The 16,533-nt window shown below is 58.4% G+C and overlaps 1 protein-coding gene across 1 annotated transcript; it reads left to right on the top strand.

The window, feature by feature from the left end:
• The first annotated feature begins 4,021 nt into the window (after positions 1 to 4,021).
• On the top strand, positions 4,022 to 16,314 carry LOC115454432 (proteoglycan 4-like). The gene is made up of 5 exons (XM_037446085.1): positions 4,022 to 4,210; positions 8,918 to 9,074; positions 9,173 to 9,454; positions 9,501 to 10,435; positions 15,436 to 16,314. Exons 1-5 carry the CDS (start codon positions 4,022 to 4,024, stop codon positions 16,312 to 16,314), a joined length of 2,442 nt encoding a protein of 813 aa, XP_037301982.1.
• The last annotated feature ends 219 nt before the right edge of the window (positions 16,315 to 16,533 follow it).

Raw genomic sequence — 16,533 nt, 5'->3', positions numbered from 1 at the left:
GTTTTTTTTAAAAAATTGCAACACAATGGACTCGAGGTCCATACATTTGTTAGATGTTTTATTGTTAGTAGAGTTATGTTATATTACATGTCGTGGTAAAAAGCGTCTTGTGGTTTAAGTGAAGGTATTTGTTTAATTGTTACTTAACTATTGTTGTGTTGTAATGCGAATGCGGGTTGTTTGTTGTTTTTTATTATTATTATTATTATAATTATTATTATTATATTATTTCATGCTGATGGTTATTGTGTCTATATATTTAAATTATTATTAATATTATATATTATTTTTTTAGTTTATTTTATTCCCGCATCGCATTTACATATTTAACTGCTTATATACTATCTTACATATTAACTACTTATATACTAACTTATATCTAACATTATTTTAGCTGATAAAAGGAATTAGATTGGAAGGTAGTTTTAGTAATTTGTTGATTGTGTCGTAGTCCCTACCCCTGATAGCCATCTTAAGATTGTAATCAACGACTGCTTTTTAGTGGCGCCAATCGCTCGTGTCGCGAAACGTCAATAGCGTCGTCGTTGATGTTGGTGTAGTATGTGCACCTCTCGGTGTGGCGTGACAATGCTACCACCGCGTGAGAGATGCTGTCGTGAATTTGGAGTTTTTGTTTTAGTCTGTAGGATGACTACCGTGGGGTAGGTTAGTCCTTGGGATTCATGGATTGTCAGAATACGGATCCTTCGCCTTGGCCATATCCCCGATGTTAAGGGACTCTTCTCTTCCTGTGTGTGTGTGAGGAAGAGGGTGTTGCCTAAAGTTTTGGTATCCGCATTTCCGACAATCGACGAATCCCTATGGAGTGCACACGAGTATTCGAGGAATAAATACCCGTGTACACCTCACTTAGGACATATGCTACGTCCAGAGGGTTGCGATGCGTGCATAGCAACTCCTGGGTGATGTTCACTACCAAATTTGGTCTCGTGTATTTCATCTCGAAGAGGTTGTTGCGATCTTATAAAGGTAGCTGGTTAATGTCTCCAATGAGGGTAACGCCATTCGCCCGGACAGTTGCGCTGCCATCACTATAGCCCCAAAATCGGTTCATTAGGGCCTCATCTACGATGAGTCTGCAACATTTGTTGGCTTCCCTAAAACCATTTGCTAGAATTGAGGCTATAGTCCGAACTTTATGGTTGGCTTTGTTTCCCATTCAGACGCCAATTTCTCCTTTAGTTCTCTGGCAGCTTCCACTGTTGTTGTGGCGATGACGTCAGTTTCCGCATTGAAGTATTTAACCACCCAGGTTGTTTTGCCACATCCCGGGACTCCATTCACCCACTGAAAGACAGGCACCGTCCAGTTGTCCGGGACTGCGTTAGCGACCAGATTTCCTGTAATGGTGTCTGCCATTGCCAGGATTCTGTCGTCCAACATAATTCGGGTGCATCTTGCAGTGACCACAATGGAGTCCTGAGGTGGTGTGTTGAAGTGGGGGTTGCCCTTACGCTCCGATTCTGCCTCCTCCGAGGCCACGAATCCACTGGTTGCATTATATGCCGCCATATATGGGCCTCCAACTTTCCCAGAATGACCTCGGAAGTGGAGTTGTCATAGATGGCCGCTTCTTCTTCCTTGATTAGCACGTCAAGTATTTTGCTTTATACTTGTAAGCCCGCAGCATCTTTTTGCAGATGTTTGTGTTGACCTGCAAAGTGGCTTTTGTTAACGCTATAAACTCAAGGAAGGCATTATATGAGTGGCTTCGTGGCTCGGAGGCCGGCAGAAGTGTCGGCGGGACAACCTCACCTTTGTCCGCTCTTGTTTTATTTCTTCGAGATGAAGTTTCTGTGGGTTTAGGAGGGGGAAGGAGGGTATAGTCTGGTGTTGCTGTGTTGGTTGATATTTTTAATATATTTTTTAGTATTTTGGTGGCTCCTTTCATGAAGGCGCTTGGTGTTGCTTCGCCTTTTGGGTTAGTTTTCTCGGCTTTGGATTCAGCAATTTTCTGCTGTAGGGATTCCGACCCGCTTTTGGCGGTCGTTTCCGACGTAGGCAATGCCTCAGATTTTTTGGCTGCAATGAGGTAATTAAGGTTTTCACCTCTGTTTTCGTATACTATCACCTCATGATGTTTTGAAGCATATAGGCAGCCCAGTTGGTCTGAGACATTCCCTTTCTCGTACTCGACCACCATCGCGTCCACGCTTATTTTGCGGGGTGTTGTTTGCGCCTGATCTCCCTCTCTTGCCATCTCAGAGAGCACCGAACATACCTGTCGGAATGGGTCTTCGTCGCTCCATTCGAGTAGTGCGATCGTTTTGTTACGTGCTCGCACTAGTCGACATTTGCAACGATATAATTCCATTTCCGGTAGCGCTAGGTAGTCTTTGCGCTTCATGCTCGTTCTGGATGTGCTTCCCTTTAACAGACAAGCTAGGCCAGGCGCTATCGCGATGTGTTTGCGGGCTCCCACTATGCAGAAGCTGATGCCGAGTTTTTCGCTATGGTTGTCCATGAAAGTAGCCACACTGCGCAATCTGATTCCTGGCGTTCCGATTTCTGCCAGGTTCAGTAGTTGCCTACTATCCAGACTGCGCTTTGGCTCTGGGGTATTTGAATTGAGGGTTTGTGTTAAGGTTATAGGATTGTTAATTGGTGTTATTGTGTTAGTTGATTGTCCGGATTTGGTTAGTTTTGTTGTCCTCGCAGTTGTTCTACGGAAAATTTTGTCGAAGTAATCCGAAGTGGCCCCTCTCTCCGGGTCCAGCATGATGTGCTTCATGCTGGCCATGTCGAGGTGGACGCCAATTCTGGATTCCAACTGGTGTTTTTGTGTCATGAAACGTGGGCATTCTGTTGTTACATGCTCCACGGTCTCGGTGACCCCGGGGTCACACTCACAACCGGGGTTGTCAATTAGGTGGTACCTGTATAAATAGTCGGCTATCCCGCCGTGCCCCGTCAAGGCTTGCACTTGGTAGTGAGTGAGTCTTGTGCCCCTAACGATGCGGTATGCTTGTGCCACATTCGGTAGGAACACCTTGGTCACTCCACCAGTGCTGGAAGTATCGTATCTATCCTGCCATTTCAAGATAGATTCCTTTCTGATGGATTTCTTGACGAAGGATAGCGGGATTTTGTCATAGTCATGTGCCTTGTCGGCACGCCGCCAACTTAGCGAGTTCGTCAGCTCGCTCGTTGCCGGCTGTGCCCACATGAGCCCTTAACCATAACAGCCGAACTTCTCTGTTCTCCGCCCTGATTGCTTTTATGTGTTCTTTTACGCCTTGTGCCAGTGGATGGCTTATTTTGGGGTTCCTCAGCAAGTCGAGTGAAGATCTTGAATCACTCAGGATGTATACTACATCATCCTTGCTGGATTTCACCAATTCTGTTGCCTTGTACAAGGCGTAAAGTTCAGACTGGAACACAGTGCAAGCAGGGTGTAGACTGTAGGTAAAGGATTCCATCTCTTCCCTCCTTCCACCAGGTCGCAGCGGCTCCTACTTTTCTTCTATTTTGCTGCCGTCTGTGTAGATGTGAGACACAGTTGTCTGGTGGTTGTTAGGGATTCGATGTTGGTTTCCTCCAGGAGCTCGTAGTCAACCTCCACGTTACTGGAAGGGGTGAGGTAAGGTGGGATGGCTCACATTTGTTTCGAGCTCCGTACCTGATGGTATGTAGTCTTTGGAGATGCCTTTTGGCTTTATACAGGTTTGCTACCTCCTGAATTCTCAGGTCAAGAGGTAGGATTCCCGACAGTATTAACGCCGAAGTCAGCGAGACCGTCCGGTAGGCCTTGCAGATTTTTTGTGCAAAGCCCCGTTGGAGACTGTTTAATTGGTTAAGGTTTGTTTGGAGATTTACCGCCTGTGCCCACGCGCAGGAGGCATATGTCATGATGGCTTCTACGACTGAGATGTATATGATTCTCGTGATTTCCCCGTTAAGACCCCAAGTTGCCTTTGCTGCGCACGCTAGTTGTTTATAAATGTCCGCTGCTTTTTTACACGCCGCGGTCACGTGCGTTTTAAAGGTTAACTTGTTGTCGATGACCACCAAAACCGTCGAGCTGCGACTGTCCGAATTGGACTACACTGCAACACCCGAGACAGTCGCAGCGGCCCTCGCCAAGGCCGGTGAGTGTCCACCAGAAGCAATAAAGGTCGGGCAAATTCGCCCTGACCGCTCGGGCGTAGGTTCGGCGTGGATTCGCATGCCGATTAAAGCGGCTCAGAAGGTGAAGGGGGCGGGCCGCATACTAATAGGCTGGACCGCGGCTCGGGTCACCGTCCTAGAGTCGCGGCCAATGCGGTGCTTCCGGTGCCTGGAGAGCGGGCACGTCCGCGAGCGCTGCAACTGTGCAGTCGACCGCAGCGATCTCTGTTACCGCTGCGGTCAGGCGGGCCATAAGGCCCGAGATTGTAAGGCCCCGGCGAACTGCGCAGTCTGCGCGGCCGCCGGCAGGCCCGCCAGGCACCGGCTCGGGGGGAAGGCTTGTTCCGGCCCCTCCCGACGCAACCGGCGCCGCCCCCAAAATGAAAGGAACGCCGCCGCGGCTGAGGTTCTGTCCCAGCCGCAGGCGGCGAGCCCACCGCAACAGTCAGTGGCCGAGATGGACGTCGAGGAGATCGCCCATCAATAATGGACCTAAGTTTCCTCCAGGCGAACATCAACCACTGCGCCCGCGCCCAGGACCTGTTGTCCCAAAGCCTGGCGCAGTGGTCGGTGCAAGTGGTCGCCGGGGGGCCCTGGTTGAGCAGGGCCAACCTCACCCGACGATCGTCGCCGGTGACTTCAACGCGAAATCCGCGGTATGGGGTTCGCCGGCGACCGACGCTCGCGGTGAGGTCCTGGAGGAATGGGCGATCTCCGTCGGCCTGGCCGTTCTGAACAGGGGTCGGTGGACACGTGCGTGCGGCACAACGGCGGGTCAATTGTTGATTTGTCGTTTGGGTGCCCCGTCGTCGCACGTCGTGTCCGTGGCTGGAGGGTCCTCGTGGACGCGGAGACACTATCGGATCATCGATACATAAGGTTCGATGTCGCCGCGCCCACGAGTCAACGTAACCAGCCCAGTGGTGGACCGAGTGCCCCTGGTCAGGACGGCCCGCGGTGGGCAATAAGGCGCCTCGACAAGGAGGCCCTAGAGCTGGCCGCTCTGGCAGTCTCATGGCTCCCCGAGCCGGAAGGTCCGGTGAGGGTCGAGCAGGAGGCGGAGTGGTTCGGGGTGGCAATGTCGGACGTTTGCGACGCCGCCATGCCCCGGGCGCTCCGTCGTCCTCCGCGGCGGGAGGTGTACTGGTGGTCGGCGGAGTTAAGGCAGTTGCGCGCGTCTTGCGTGGCTGCGCGCCGCCGATACGCCAGACATCGCCGCCGCCGAAGCAGAGGACGAGACCATGAAGACCAGGAGCGGCAGCTCTACGGCCTCTACAAGGAGGCGAAGAGAGCGCTGCGGGTGGCCATTCATAGGGCCAAGGTCGCGGCACGCAGGGAGTTTATGGAGACTCTCGACGGGGACCCGTGGGGGCGCCCCTACAAACTAGTAATGAACAAGCTTCGTCCAGCGGCGCCCCCGCTGTCGCAGAGTCTCCAGCCAGAACTACTGGCCAACGTTGTCGCGGCCTTGTTCCCGGCCACCGAGGATACCACTCCTCCACCGATGGCGCCACCGGAAGTGGCGTCATCGTCGTTGTCGGCAAGGGATATTCCAGAGGTTTCGCCCGCGGAAATGCGGGCGGCAGTGTTTCGGCTGCGGGGCAAAAACACCGCCCCGGGTCTCGACGGCATCCCCGGGAAAGCCTGGGTGTTAGCCCTCGAGTACCTGGGGCCGCGGCTCCGTAGCCTATTCTCCGCCTGTATGGTGCAGGGCGTCTTCCCGGCGCGGTGGAAGACCGGGAAGCTCGTCCTGCTGAAGAAAGAGGGAAGACCCGCAGAGTCGCCGTCGGCCTACCGGCCCATCGTGCTGCTCGACGAGGTCGCCAAACTTTTGAGCGCATTTTACACGCGCGCCTCGTCGAGCACCTCGAGAGGGTCGGTCCCAACTTGGCCGACAATCAGTTTGGATTTAGGAGTGGACGCTCAACTGTCCACGCGATTCTGCGGGTCAAGTCGCAGGCGGAGGAAGCAGTGGCCAGGGGTAAAATCGTGATTGCTGTGAGTCTAGATATATCTAATGCGTTCAATTCGCTCCCCTGGCCATGTATTAACGAAGCACTGCGGTACCACGTGGTGCCGCCCTATCTCAGGCGTCTGGTGCACGCGTACCTTTCTGACAGGTACGTGGTGTATCCGGGCGCCGACGGGTAAGCACCGAAGAGCGATGTCGTGCGGTGGTCCACCGGGGTCGGTGCGAGCCCCCTCTTGTGGAACATCGGGTACGACTGGGTGCTCCGTGGTGCCAATCTCTGGGGCGTCGACGTGACGTGTTATGCGGATGACACGTTGGTCACTGCCACGTCCAAGACCTTCCAGGACGCCGCGATCCTGGCGGCGGTGGGCACCGGTCACGTAGTGAGCCGAATCAGGCGTTTAGGTTTGAAGGTGGCCCTTGAGAAGACCGAGGCCATTTGTTTTCACGGGCCTCGGCGAGGGCCACCGACCGGTGCCCACATCGAGGTTGAGGGGTGCGGATTCCCATCGGCAAAACCATGAAGTATTTAGGTCTGATTTTGGACAGCCGGTGGGAATTCCGCGCCCATTTCGAAAAGTTGCGGACGAAATTGTCCAGGGCAGCGGGCGCTCTTTCTAGCCTGCTGCCCAACCTGGAAGGTCCTGGTATCCCTTGCCGAAGGTTGTACCACGGGGTCGTGCGGTCCATGGCGTTGTACGGCAGCCCGGTCTGGGCTGACGCCCTGGGGGGGCGTTCTGTCGCCCTCCTGCGGGGCCCGCAGCGGGTCGTAGCGCAGCGGGCCATACGGGCGTACCGCACGGTCTCGTACGAGGCGGCTTGTCTTTTGGCCGGATTCCTGCCCTGGGATCTGGACGCCAAAGCCCTCTCCGATACCTTTCATTGGAGGGAGGAGGCGTTCAGGAACGGGCAGCGTCCGGGTTCCTGAAGGAGGTGGAGGCCAAAAGGGCCTCCTTACGGCGAGCCGCCGTGGAGGAGTGGCGTCTCAGGCTGGAGGCCCCGTCAGCGGGGCTTCGGGCCGTAGCGGCAGTGCGTCCTGTCTTTGCACAGTGGCTGGACAGGCGCCACGGCGCGGCGACATTTCGCCTGACGCAGGTGCTCACCGGGCATGGGTGCTTCGGGGAGTACCTGTGTCAGATAGTAGGCACGGAGGTTAGCGCCGTGTGTCACCATTGTGACAACTGCCCGCGGGATACGGCCCAACATACGTTGGAGTCTTGCCCAGCCTGGGACGATGAGCGCAGCGCTCTCGTGTCAGTCGTCGGAGGAGATCTCTCGCTGCCGGCCGTGGTCGCTTCCATGGTCGGCAGCCCGGAGTCCTGGCGTGCGGTGGCCCACTTCTGCGAGGTGGTCCTCTCGCAGAAGGAGAGTGCCGAGAGGGATCGAGAGAGGGAGGATCCCTCCCGCCGTCAGAGGAGACGTAGGAGACGCCGGGTGGACGACTGACCGGCGTCTCCCGCCCTGTGGAATGGGGGCGTTTGGAGAATTCCACCACGGTATCCCCTGCCTGTCGTAAGAGGCGACTAATAGGGGCCACGAAGGGGTCGTCGGCGGGCAGCAGGGGGCTGTCCGTCCTAGTGCGCGCGCACTTTTCAGTGCGTGTAGTGCGTTCATCGCACACTCTCGGTTGACCCCCGGGATGGACGGCAGCGTGTTGTTGGCCTCACGCTGCCGTAGACGCCGAGGGCGTCCTTCGGTGCGCGGGGGCTTCTGAGCCCCCATAGGAGACGGGCCGCAAGGCGGCACCGCGCAGGGGCGGTTGCGGTCGCAGACTAGACATCTCAACGTCAGAGGAAGCCCGCAACCGTCCCTAATGCGCCGAAGAGGGCCACCGCGGAGTTTTAGCTGGTAGGCCGTGCATAGGTTTAAGTTGTATATAGTGTTAGGGACTCGGCCCGGCGGTCGCCCGAAGGACACCATCAAATCCGGGCGGCTCAACGCCGGGCCGTAAGGCACGGTTACCCCAGCATAACCGCTCAGTCGCCCCCCGCGAAGGCTGGGCGGTAGTAATAAGAGTACTTTCTCCGCGAAACCAAAAAAGGTTAGGTTAGGTTAGGTTAGGTTAGGTTAGGTTAGGTTAGGTTAGGTTAGGTTAGGTTAGGTTAGGTTAGGTTAGGTTAGGTTGGGGTGCTAGGTCAGGAAACCTCCTCGTGGTGCACCCTGGGCAACGGCGCGTCGATCAGACCGATCAGGCTGATCTGCGCGCCGGCGAATATCCTGACAACGAGTTGTTGACGGTCGTCGCCTCTTGCGGCGGCCGCCGTCTAGTTACGCCGTCGGGTAGTGTCGTCGTCGACTAGTTTTCACCGTCACTTGTGGCGTTGGCGAGTAGGCCCGCTGACGATATTTCCCGCCGTCGACTAGGCCAACGTCGTGGGGCCCATTTCGGGCAGCTCCCGGTTCCGTCCCGGGGTGTCGGCGGGCTCGGTGTGCGCTCACCCCGCCCCGAGCAGGCAGTGGGGGATTTTCCCTCTCATTGCCACCGTCATAGATCGTAACCCGGTATGGAGGTCTGTGGATATGTCTCGCGCTCCTGCCGGACCGAGGGTCTTGGCTTAACCGCCCGGGCCGCGAGGAAGAAAACCTCTATAAAAATCACCCCGAATCTCAAGCGGCGGCGCACCGCGAGGATGCATGGCCGATGGGTAGTTCGGTCTCGAGTGCGACCCCGCCAGAGTACCGGCCGACACTCTGCGCGGGTTACGCTAGGCTTACCCAGGTACAGGGGCACTGCCTGGGCGGACCACCCTTTCCCCATACTCGTGGGAACAATCATGGAATCCTTACAAAATATAAAACCCAATAATTCTTTTGAAGAAGTTGCCTTCTCCGGCTCTGGAATCCGGGGTTGGGGAGGCGGAGTTCGGGGGGCGAAAGCCCGCTGATGGAGATGTAGAGAAGGAGAAAACGGGTGTGAAGCCCATGGAGGTGGCAGATGAGTTTGTACGGCCTTTGAGTTTAGACTCGGACTCAAGTGGGAGCGGCTCCACCGTACGCAGCAAAAAACTCTGGAGAGGAACTCGCGCTCAAGGCACAGTTTGTCGCAACTCACCAGCGACACTGACGAACCAGCGCCAAAGTCGCAAACAACCGACAGCAGAGGAAGAGGACGCCCGCCCTCAGTCGGCAAATATGTCGGCTTGAGGAAGGCTCAGCTCGAGCGGGATAAGCTCCAGCGCGAGGAGGCGAAGAAGGCCGACAAGGAGCTGGAGGACCGGCTCCATTTTGTCAAGTCGCCGATCCTTCCCAAGGCATCAGAAACCGAAGATGAGGACCGACCCGTGCTGAGGGAAGACCTAAGACAGTGTGTCCAGGTAGTACGCACAACAGTGAGGAAATCTGGAAACCTCAAAGGCACTTCCCAGAAGGCATTAAACTGGGTAACGAATAAAATTGCCAGGTATGTCGACCAACCTGAGTCCGCTGCAATCGCTCGCCTCGAGCGAGGCAAAGTGGCAGGAGAATTGTGCCCGGCTCGAGGCAAATATGAAGACGATTCAGGAGGAGAACACTGCTCTAAAACGACGCCTCGAAGAGCTGGAGGCGGCCGCCAAAGGGCCGTCAACAGAAGAGATGCTGGCGATGGTCGAGGCGAGGGTCCAAGCTCGAATGGAGTCGATCCTCATGGGCCCAGCGCAACGGCCGCCGCTGGCACACGAGAAGACTACTCCCGGGGATGTCCAACTCCCAGTGAGCGATGGTTATGTTAGTGGAACCTACGCCAAGCCGAGGAAGGAGAAAGGAAAAGGGAGGGGAAAAAAGACGGCCCAGCCCACTCAGGCTCCCGCTCCTGCCCCCACTATCCCCGCTCCCATTGCTGGGCCTTCCAGCGCTCCGCCGCAAGCCGTAGCGGGCCCTTCTACAGCGGCGGCGTCGACACCCGCGATGGCGCCAACAACCGCAAGAAGACGAGAGAAGAGCGCCGCGCCTGCAAAGAAGCCGGCACCAGGCTCCAAGCCGAAGAAGGGCGGAAGAAAAGAGCCGGCAAGTCAACCCGCTCCAGAGCCCCGTCCGCTGCCGCCGGCTCCTGCCACAATGGAGACGCCATGGGTCGAGGTGGCCAGAAGGAAGAAGAAGGGGAAGTCGACAGCAGCGCCAACATCCAGCGCGCAGCCGCCGAAACCGACGCGCCAAAAAGAACCAAAACTGCGACCGCCACGTTCTGCGGCCGTGGTAATCTCGCTGACGCCGGCAGCAGTAGCAAAGGGGATGACGTACAAGGGCGTCCTCACGGACGCACAGAATCGCGTGGACCTCACCGGATTGGATATCTCGAGGCTAAAGCCGAAGTTTACGGCCACGGGCGCCCCCAACTGCAGAGCTGCGGCTGACGGAGTTGGACTACACGGCCACTCCGGAGTCGGTCGCAGCGGCCCTCTCCAGAACCGGTGAGTGTCCCGCGGATTTAATTAAGGTGGGGCAAATTCGCCCTGATCGCTCCGGCGTTGGGACCGCCTGGGTTCGTTTGCCCATAAAGGCGGCCCAAAAGGTGAAGGGGGCGGGCCGAATACTGATCGGTTGGACCGCGGCTCGAGTAACTGTCCTCGAGTCGCGGCCCCTGCGGTGCTTCCGGTGCCTGGAGAGCGGGCACGTTAGGGAGCGCTGCGACTGCGCGGTGGACCGCAGCGAATTGTGCTATCGCTGCGGTCAAGCGGGCCATAAAGCCCGAGAATGCAAGGCCCCGGCGAACTGCGCAGTCTGCGCTGCCGCCGGCAGGCCCGCCAGGCACCGGCTCGGGGAAGGCTTGTTCTGCCCCTCCCGACGCAACCGGCGCCGCCCCAAGGAAGGAATGCCGCCGCGGCTGAGGTTCTGTCCCAGCCGCAGGCGGCAGAGCCCACCGCAACCAGTGGTAGAGGCCGAGATGGACGTGGAGGAGATCGCCCATCAGTAATGGACCTAGTTTTCCTCCAGGCGAACATCAACCACTGCGCCCGCGCCCAGGACCTGTTGTCCCAAAGCCTGGCGCAGTGGTCGGTGCAAGTGGCCGTGGTCGCCGAACCGTATTTTGTCCCTCCCGCGATAACTGGGTAGGGGACATCGACGGGTCGGTGGCCATCATCACCAGGGTGCCGCTGGCTCCCCGCCCTTCGCAAAAGTCGAGAAGGGCCAGGGATGCGTCGCGGCTCTGTTGGGGACTTGTGGATTGTAGGAGTTTATTTCTCCCCAACAGACCTCTGGCCGAGTTCGAATCTTTTCTCGTTCGGCTGGGAGCCCTGGTTGAGCAGGGCCAACCTCACCCGGCGATCGTCGCCGGCGACTTCAACGCGAAGTCCGCGGTTTGGGGTTCGCCGGCGACCGACGCTCGCGGTGAGGTCCTGGAGAATGGGCGATTTCCGTCGGCCTGGTCGTCCTGAACAGGGGGTCGGTGGACACGTGCGTGCGGCACAACGGCGGGTCTATTGTGGATTTGTCGTTTGGAAGCCCCGCCGTCGCACGTCGTGTCCAGGGCTGGAAAGTCCTCGTGGGCGTGGAGACGCTGTCGGATCACCGTTATATAAGGTTCGATGTCTCCGCGCCCCCGAGTATCCGGCCCAATAGTGTTGGACCGAGTGCCCCTCGACAGGACGGCCCGCGGTGGGCTCTGAGACGCCTCGACAAGGAGGCCCTAGAGTTGGCCGCTCTGGCAGTCTCGTGGCTCCCCGAGCCGGAGGGTCCGGTTCGGGTAGAGCAGGAGGCGGAGTGGTTCGGGGTGGCAATGTCGGATGTCTGCGACGCCGCCATGCCCCGGGCGCTCCGTCGTCCTCCGCGGCGGGAGGTGTACTGGTGGTCGGCGGAGTTAGCGCAGTTGCGCGCGTCATGCGTGGCTGCGCGCCGTCGATGCGCCAGGCATCGCCGCCGCCGAATCCGAGGAAGAGACCACGAAGACCAGGAGCGGCAGCTCTACGGCCTCTACAAGGAGGCGAAGAGAGCGCTGCGGGTGGCCATTCATAGGGCCAAGGTCGCGGCACGTAGGGAGTTTTTGGAGACTCTCGACGCGGACCCGTGGGGGCGCCCATACAAGCTAGTTATGAACAAGCTTCGTTCGGCGGCGCCCCCACTGTCGGAGAGTCTCAGGCCAGATCTTGGCCAACGTTGTCGCGGCCTTGTTCCCGGCCACCGAGGAGACCACTCCTCCACCGATGGCGCCACCGGAAGCGGCGTCATCGTCGTCGAAACTTTCGGCAAGGGATATTCCAGAGGTTTCGCCCGCGGAAATGCGGGCGGCAGTGTTCGACTGCGGGGGCAAAAACACCGCCCCGGGTCTCGACGGCATCCCCGGGAAAGCCTGGGTGTTAGCCCTCGAGTACCTGGGGCCGCGGCTCCGCAGTCTATTCTCCGCCTGTATGGTGCAGGGCGTCTTCCCGGCGCGTTGGAAAGTCGGGAAGCTCGTCCTGCTTAAGAAAAGAGGGAGACCCGCAGAGTCGCCGTCGGCCTACCGGCCCATCGTGCTGCTCGACGAGGTCGCCAAACTTTTTGAGCGTATTATACACGCGCGCCTCGTCGAGCATCTCGAGAGGGTCGGTCCAAATTTGGCCGACAAACAGTTTGGCTTTAGGAGTGGACGCTCAACTGTCCACGCGATTCTGCGGGTCAAGTCGCAGGCGGAGGCAGCAGTGGCCAGGGGAAGTTTGTGATCGCAGTGTCGTTGGACATCTCCAACGCTTTTAATTCGCTCCCCTGGCCATGCATCAACGAAGCACTGCGGTACCATGTGGTGCCGCCCTATCTAAGGCGTCTGGTGCACGCGTACCTTTCTGACAGGTACGTGGTGTATCCGGGCGCCGACGGTGGCACCGAAGAGCGATGTCGTGCGGTGTTCCACAGGGGTCGGTTCTAGGCCCCTCTTGTGGAACATCGGGTACGACTGGGTGCTCCGTGGTGCCAATCTCTGGGGCGTCGACGTGACGTGTTATGCGGATGACACGTTGGTCACGGCGACGTCTAAGACCTCCAGGGCGCCGCGATCCTGGCGGCGGTGGGCACCGGTCATGTAGTGAGCCGCATTCGGCGTTTAGGTTTAAAGGTGGCCCTCGAGAAGACCGAGGCCATCTGCTTTCACGGGCCTCGGAGGGGCCACCGGCCGGTGCCCACATCGTAGTGGAGGGTGCGGATTCCCATCGGCAATACCATGAAGTATTTAGGTTTGATTTTGGATAGCCGATGGGAGTTCAGCGCCCATTTTAAAAACTTAAGGACAAAGTTGACCAGGGCGGCGGGCGCTCTTTCAAAGCCTGCTGCCCAACCTGGAAGGTCCAAATATCCCTTGTCGAAGGTTATACCACGGGGTCGTGCGGTCCATAGCACTATACGGCAGCCCGGTCTGGGCTGACGCCCTAGAGGAAGCGTTCTGCCGCTCTCCTGCGGGGCCCGCAGCGGGTCGTAGCGCAGCGGGCCATACGGGCGTATCGCACGGTCTCGTTCGAGGCGGCTAGTCTTTTGGCCGGATTCCTGCCCTGGGATCTGGACGCCAAGGCTCTCTCCGATACATTCCATTGGAGGGAGGAGGCGTTCAGGAACGGGCAGCGTCCGGCCCTGAAGGAGTGGAGGCCAAAGGGGCCTCCTTACGACGAAACCGCCGGGGAGGAGTGGCGTCTCAGGCTGGAGGCCCCGTCAGCGGGGCTTCGGGCCGTCGCGGCAGTGCGTCCTGTCTTTGCACAGTGGCTGGACAGGCGCCACGGCGCGGCAACATTTAGATTGACACAGGTGCTCACCGGGCATGGGTGCTTCGGGGAGTACCTGTGTCAGGCAAGGACGGAGATAAGCGCCGTGTGTCACCATTGTGACAACTGCCCGCGGGATACGGCCCAACATACGTTGGAGTCTTGCCCAGCCTGGGACGATGAGCGCAGCGCTCTCGTGTCAGTCGTCGGAGAGACCTCTCGCTGCCGGCTGTGGTCGCGTCCATGGTCGACAGTCGGGAGGCCTGGCGTGCGGTGGCCCACTTCTGTGAGGTGGTTCTCTCGCAGAAGGAGAGTGCCGAGAGGGATCGGGAACGGGCCGATCCCTCCCGCCGTCAGAGGAGACGTAGGAGGCGCCGGGTGGACGACTGACCGGCGTCTCCCGCCCTGTGGAATGGGGGCGTTTGGAGAATACCACCACGGTAAACCCCTGCCTGTCGTAAGAGGCGACTAATAGGGGCCACGAAGGGGTCGTCGGCGGGCAGCAGGGGCTGTCCGTCTAGTGCGCGCGCACTTTTCAGTGCGTGTAGTGCGTTCATCGCACACTTTCGGTTGACCCCGGGATGGGCGGCAGTGTGGTGTTGACCTCACGCTGCCGCTGACGCTGAGAGCGTCCTTCGGTGCGCGGGGGCTTAGGAGCCCCCATTTAGGAGACGGGCCGCAAGGGGCGGCCGCGGACGAAACTCGGACCTGGTGTCACGAGGTAGCACGCAGTCGTCCCTATGCGCCGAAGAGGGTCAACGCGGAGTTTTAGTTGGTAGGTCGTTGCGTAGGGACTAGTTGTTAGGGTTAGGGACTCGGCCCGACCGCCGCCCGTGGGTTCCGGGCCGCTCAATTGTCGGGTCGTAAGGCAACGGCTACCCCAACATAACCGCTCAGTCGCCCCCCGCGAAGGCTGGGCGGTAGTAATAAGGTACTTTCTCCGCGAAACCAAAAAAAAAAAAAAAAAAAAAAAAAGGTTAGGTTAGGTTAGGTTGGGGTGCTAGGTCAGGAAACCTCCTCGTGGTGCACCCTGGGCAACGGCGCGTCGATCAGACCGATCAGGCTGATCTGCGCGCCGGCGAATATCCTGACAACGAGTTGTTGACGGTCGTCGCCTCTTGCGGTGGCCGCCGTCTAGTTACGCCGTCGGACAGTGTCGTCGTCGACTAGTCTCTCCGTCACTTGTGGCGTTGGCGAGTAGGCCCGCTGACGATATTTTCCGCCGTCGACTAGGACAACGTCGTGGGGCCCATCTCGGGCAGCTCCGGTTCCGTCCCGGGGTGTCGGCGGGCTCGGTGTGCGCTCACCCGCCCCGAGCAGGCAGTGGGGGGAATTTTCCCTTTCATTGCCACCGTCATAGATCGTAACCCGGTATGGAGGTCTGTGGATATGTCTCGCGCTCCTGCCGGACCGAGGGTCTTGGCTTAACCGCCCGGACCGCGAGGAAGAAAACCTCTATAAAAAATCACCCCGAATCTCAAGCGGCGGCGCACCGCGAGGATGCATGGCCGATGGGCAGTTCGGTCTCGAGTGCGACCCCCGCCAGAGTACCGGCCGACACTCTGTGCGGGTTACGCTAGGCTTACCCAGGTACAGGGGGCACTGCCCGGGCGGACCACCCTTTCCCCCACACTCGTGGGAACAATTATGGAAACTTTAAATAAAAACAAAACCCCAATAATTTTACTGACGAAGTTGCCTTCTCCGGTTTCGTCCGGAGAGGCGGTGGTCGAAGGGTGCAAGCCCAACGACGATGACGTAGTGAAGGAGACAACGGGCGCGATGCCCATGGAGGTGGCAGCCGAATTCGCGCGACCTTTGAGCCTGGACACAGACTCGACCGAGAGTGGCTCTACTGTGAGGAGCAAAAAGCTCTGGAGGAGGAAGTCGCACACAAGAAGCAGCTTTTCGCAGCTCAGTCTGACCAGCGACACCGATGAACCAGCGCCGAAGACGCAGGCGATTGACGGCAGAGTAAGAGGACGCCCGCCCTCAGTGGGCAAGTACGTCGGCCTCAAGAAAGCGCAGTTGGAGCGCGACAAGCTGCAACGTGAGGCGGCGCGGAAAAGTGCAGAGAAGGAGCTGGAGGACCGGCTGCAATTTGTCAAGTCGCCGATCCCTCCCAGAATGTCAGACACCGAAGAGGACCGTCCAGTGCTTAAGGAAGACCTGCGACAGTGCACCCGCGTAGTTCGCACTATTGTGAGGAAGTCAGGGAACCTCAAGGGCACTTCCCAGAAAGCGCTAAACTGGGTCACGGACAAAATACTGAAGTACGTGGAACAGCCTGAGTCCGCTGTCATCATGCGCCTGGAGGAGGAAGTAAAGAAGTGGCAAGAACATAGTGCCCGTCTTGAAGACAATATGAAGGCCATGAAGGAAGAGAATGCCACCCTAAAACGACGCCTTGAAGACCTGGAGGCGTCCGCAAACAAGCAGTCGACAGAGGAGATGCTGGCGATGGTGGAAGCGAGGGTCCAAGCCAGGCTCGAGTCGGCCCTGATGGGGCCAGCCCAAAGGCCCACCCTCGCCCACGAAGAAGGACCGCCTCTGGGGACACAGAACTCCCCGTGACGAGCGGATACGTAGGAGGGGCGCCGAACACTAAACCGGCCAAGAGCAAGGGGAAAAGGAAAGAGAAGGGAACAGCTCAACGCGCTCCCGCTCCCGCCATCCTCCCTGCCCCAGTCGCTGGGCCCTCCAGCGCGCCACCACAGCCCGTCGCAGGACCCTCCACGGCTCCGGCGAATACGTCGGCATCGACGGAAAAGAAGACCCAGGACCGAAGGAGAG

This window comes from Manduca sexta, unplaced genomic scaffold (genome assembly GCF_014839805.1).
Source record: "Manduca sexta isolate Smith_Timp_Sample1 unplaced genomic scaffold, JHU_Msex_v1.0 HiC_scaffold_2533, whole genome shotgun sequence".
Taxonomy (NCBI): Eukaryota; Metazoa; Arthropoda; class Insecta; order Lepidoptera; family Sphingidae; genus Manduca; species Manduca sexta.
Note: the sequence above shows the minus strand (reverse complement) of the source record. Positions and strands in the feature narration are given on the sequence as shown.

Coding starts and splice junctions, on each gene's coding strand:
- LOC115454432 (XM_037446085.1), top strand. CDS start 4,022: ATGACCACCAAAACCGTCGAGCTGCGACTGTCCGAATTGGACTACACT. Junction 4,211..8,917: donor CGATTAAAGCGGCTCAGAAG/GTGAAGGGGGCG, acceptor ATTCTTTTGAAG/AAGTTGCCTTCTCCGGCTCT. Junction 9,455..9,500: donor GAAATCTGGAAACCTCAAAG/GCACTTCCCAGA, acceptor TAAAATTGCCAG/GTATGTCGACCAACCTGAGT.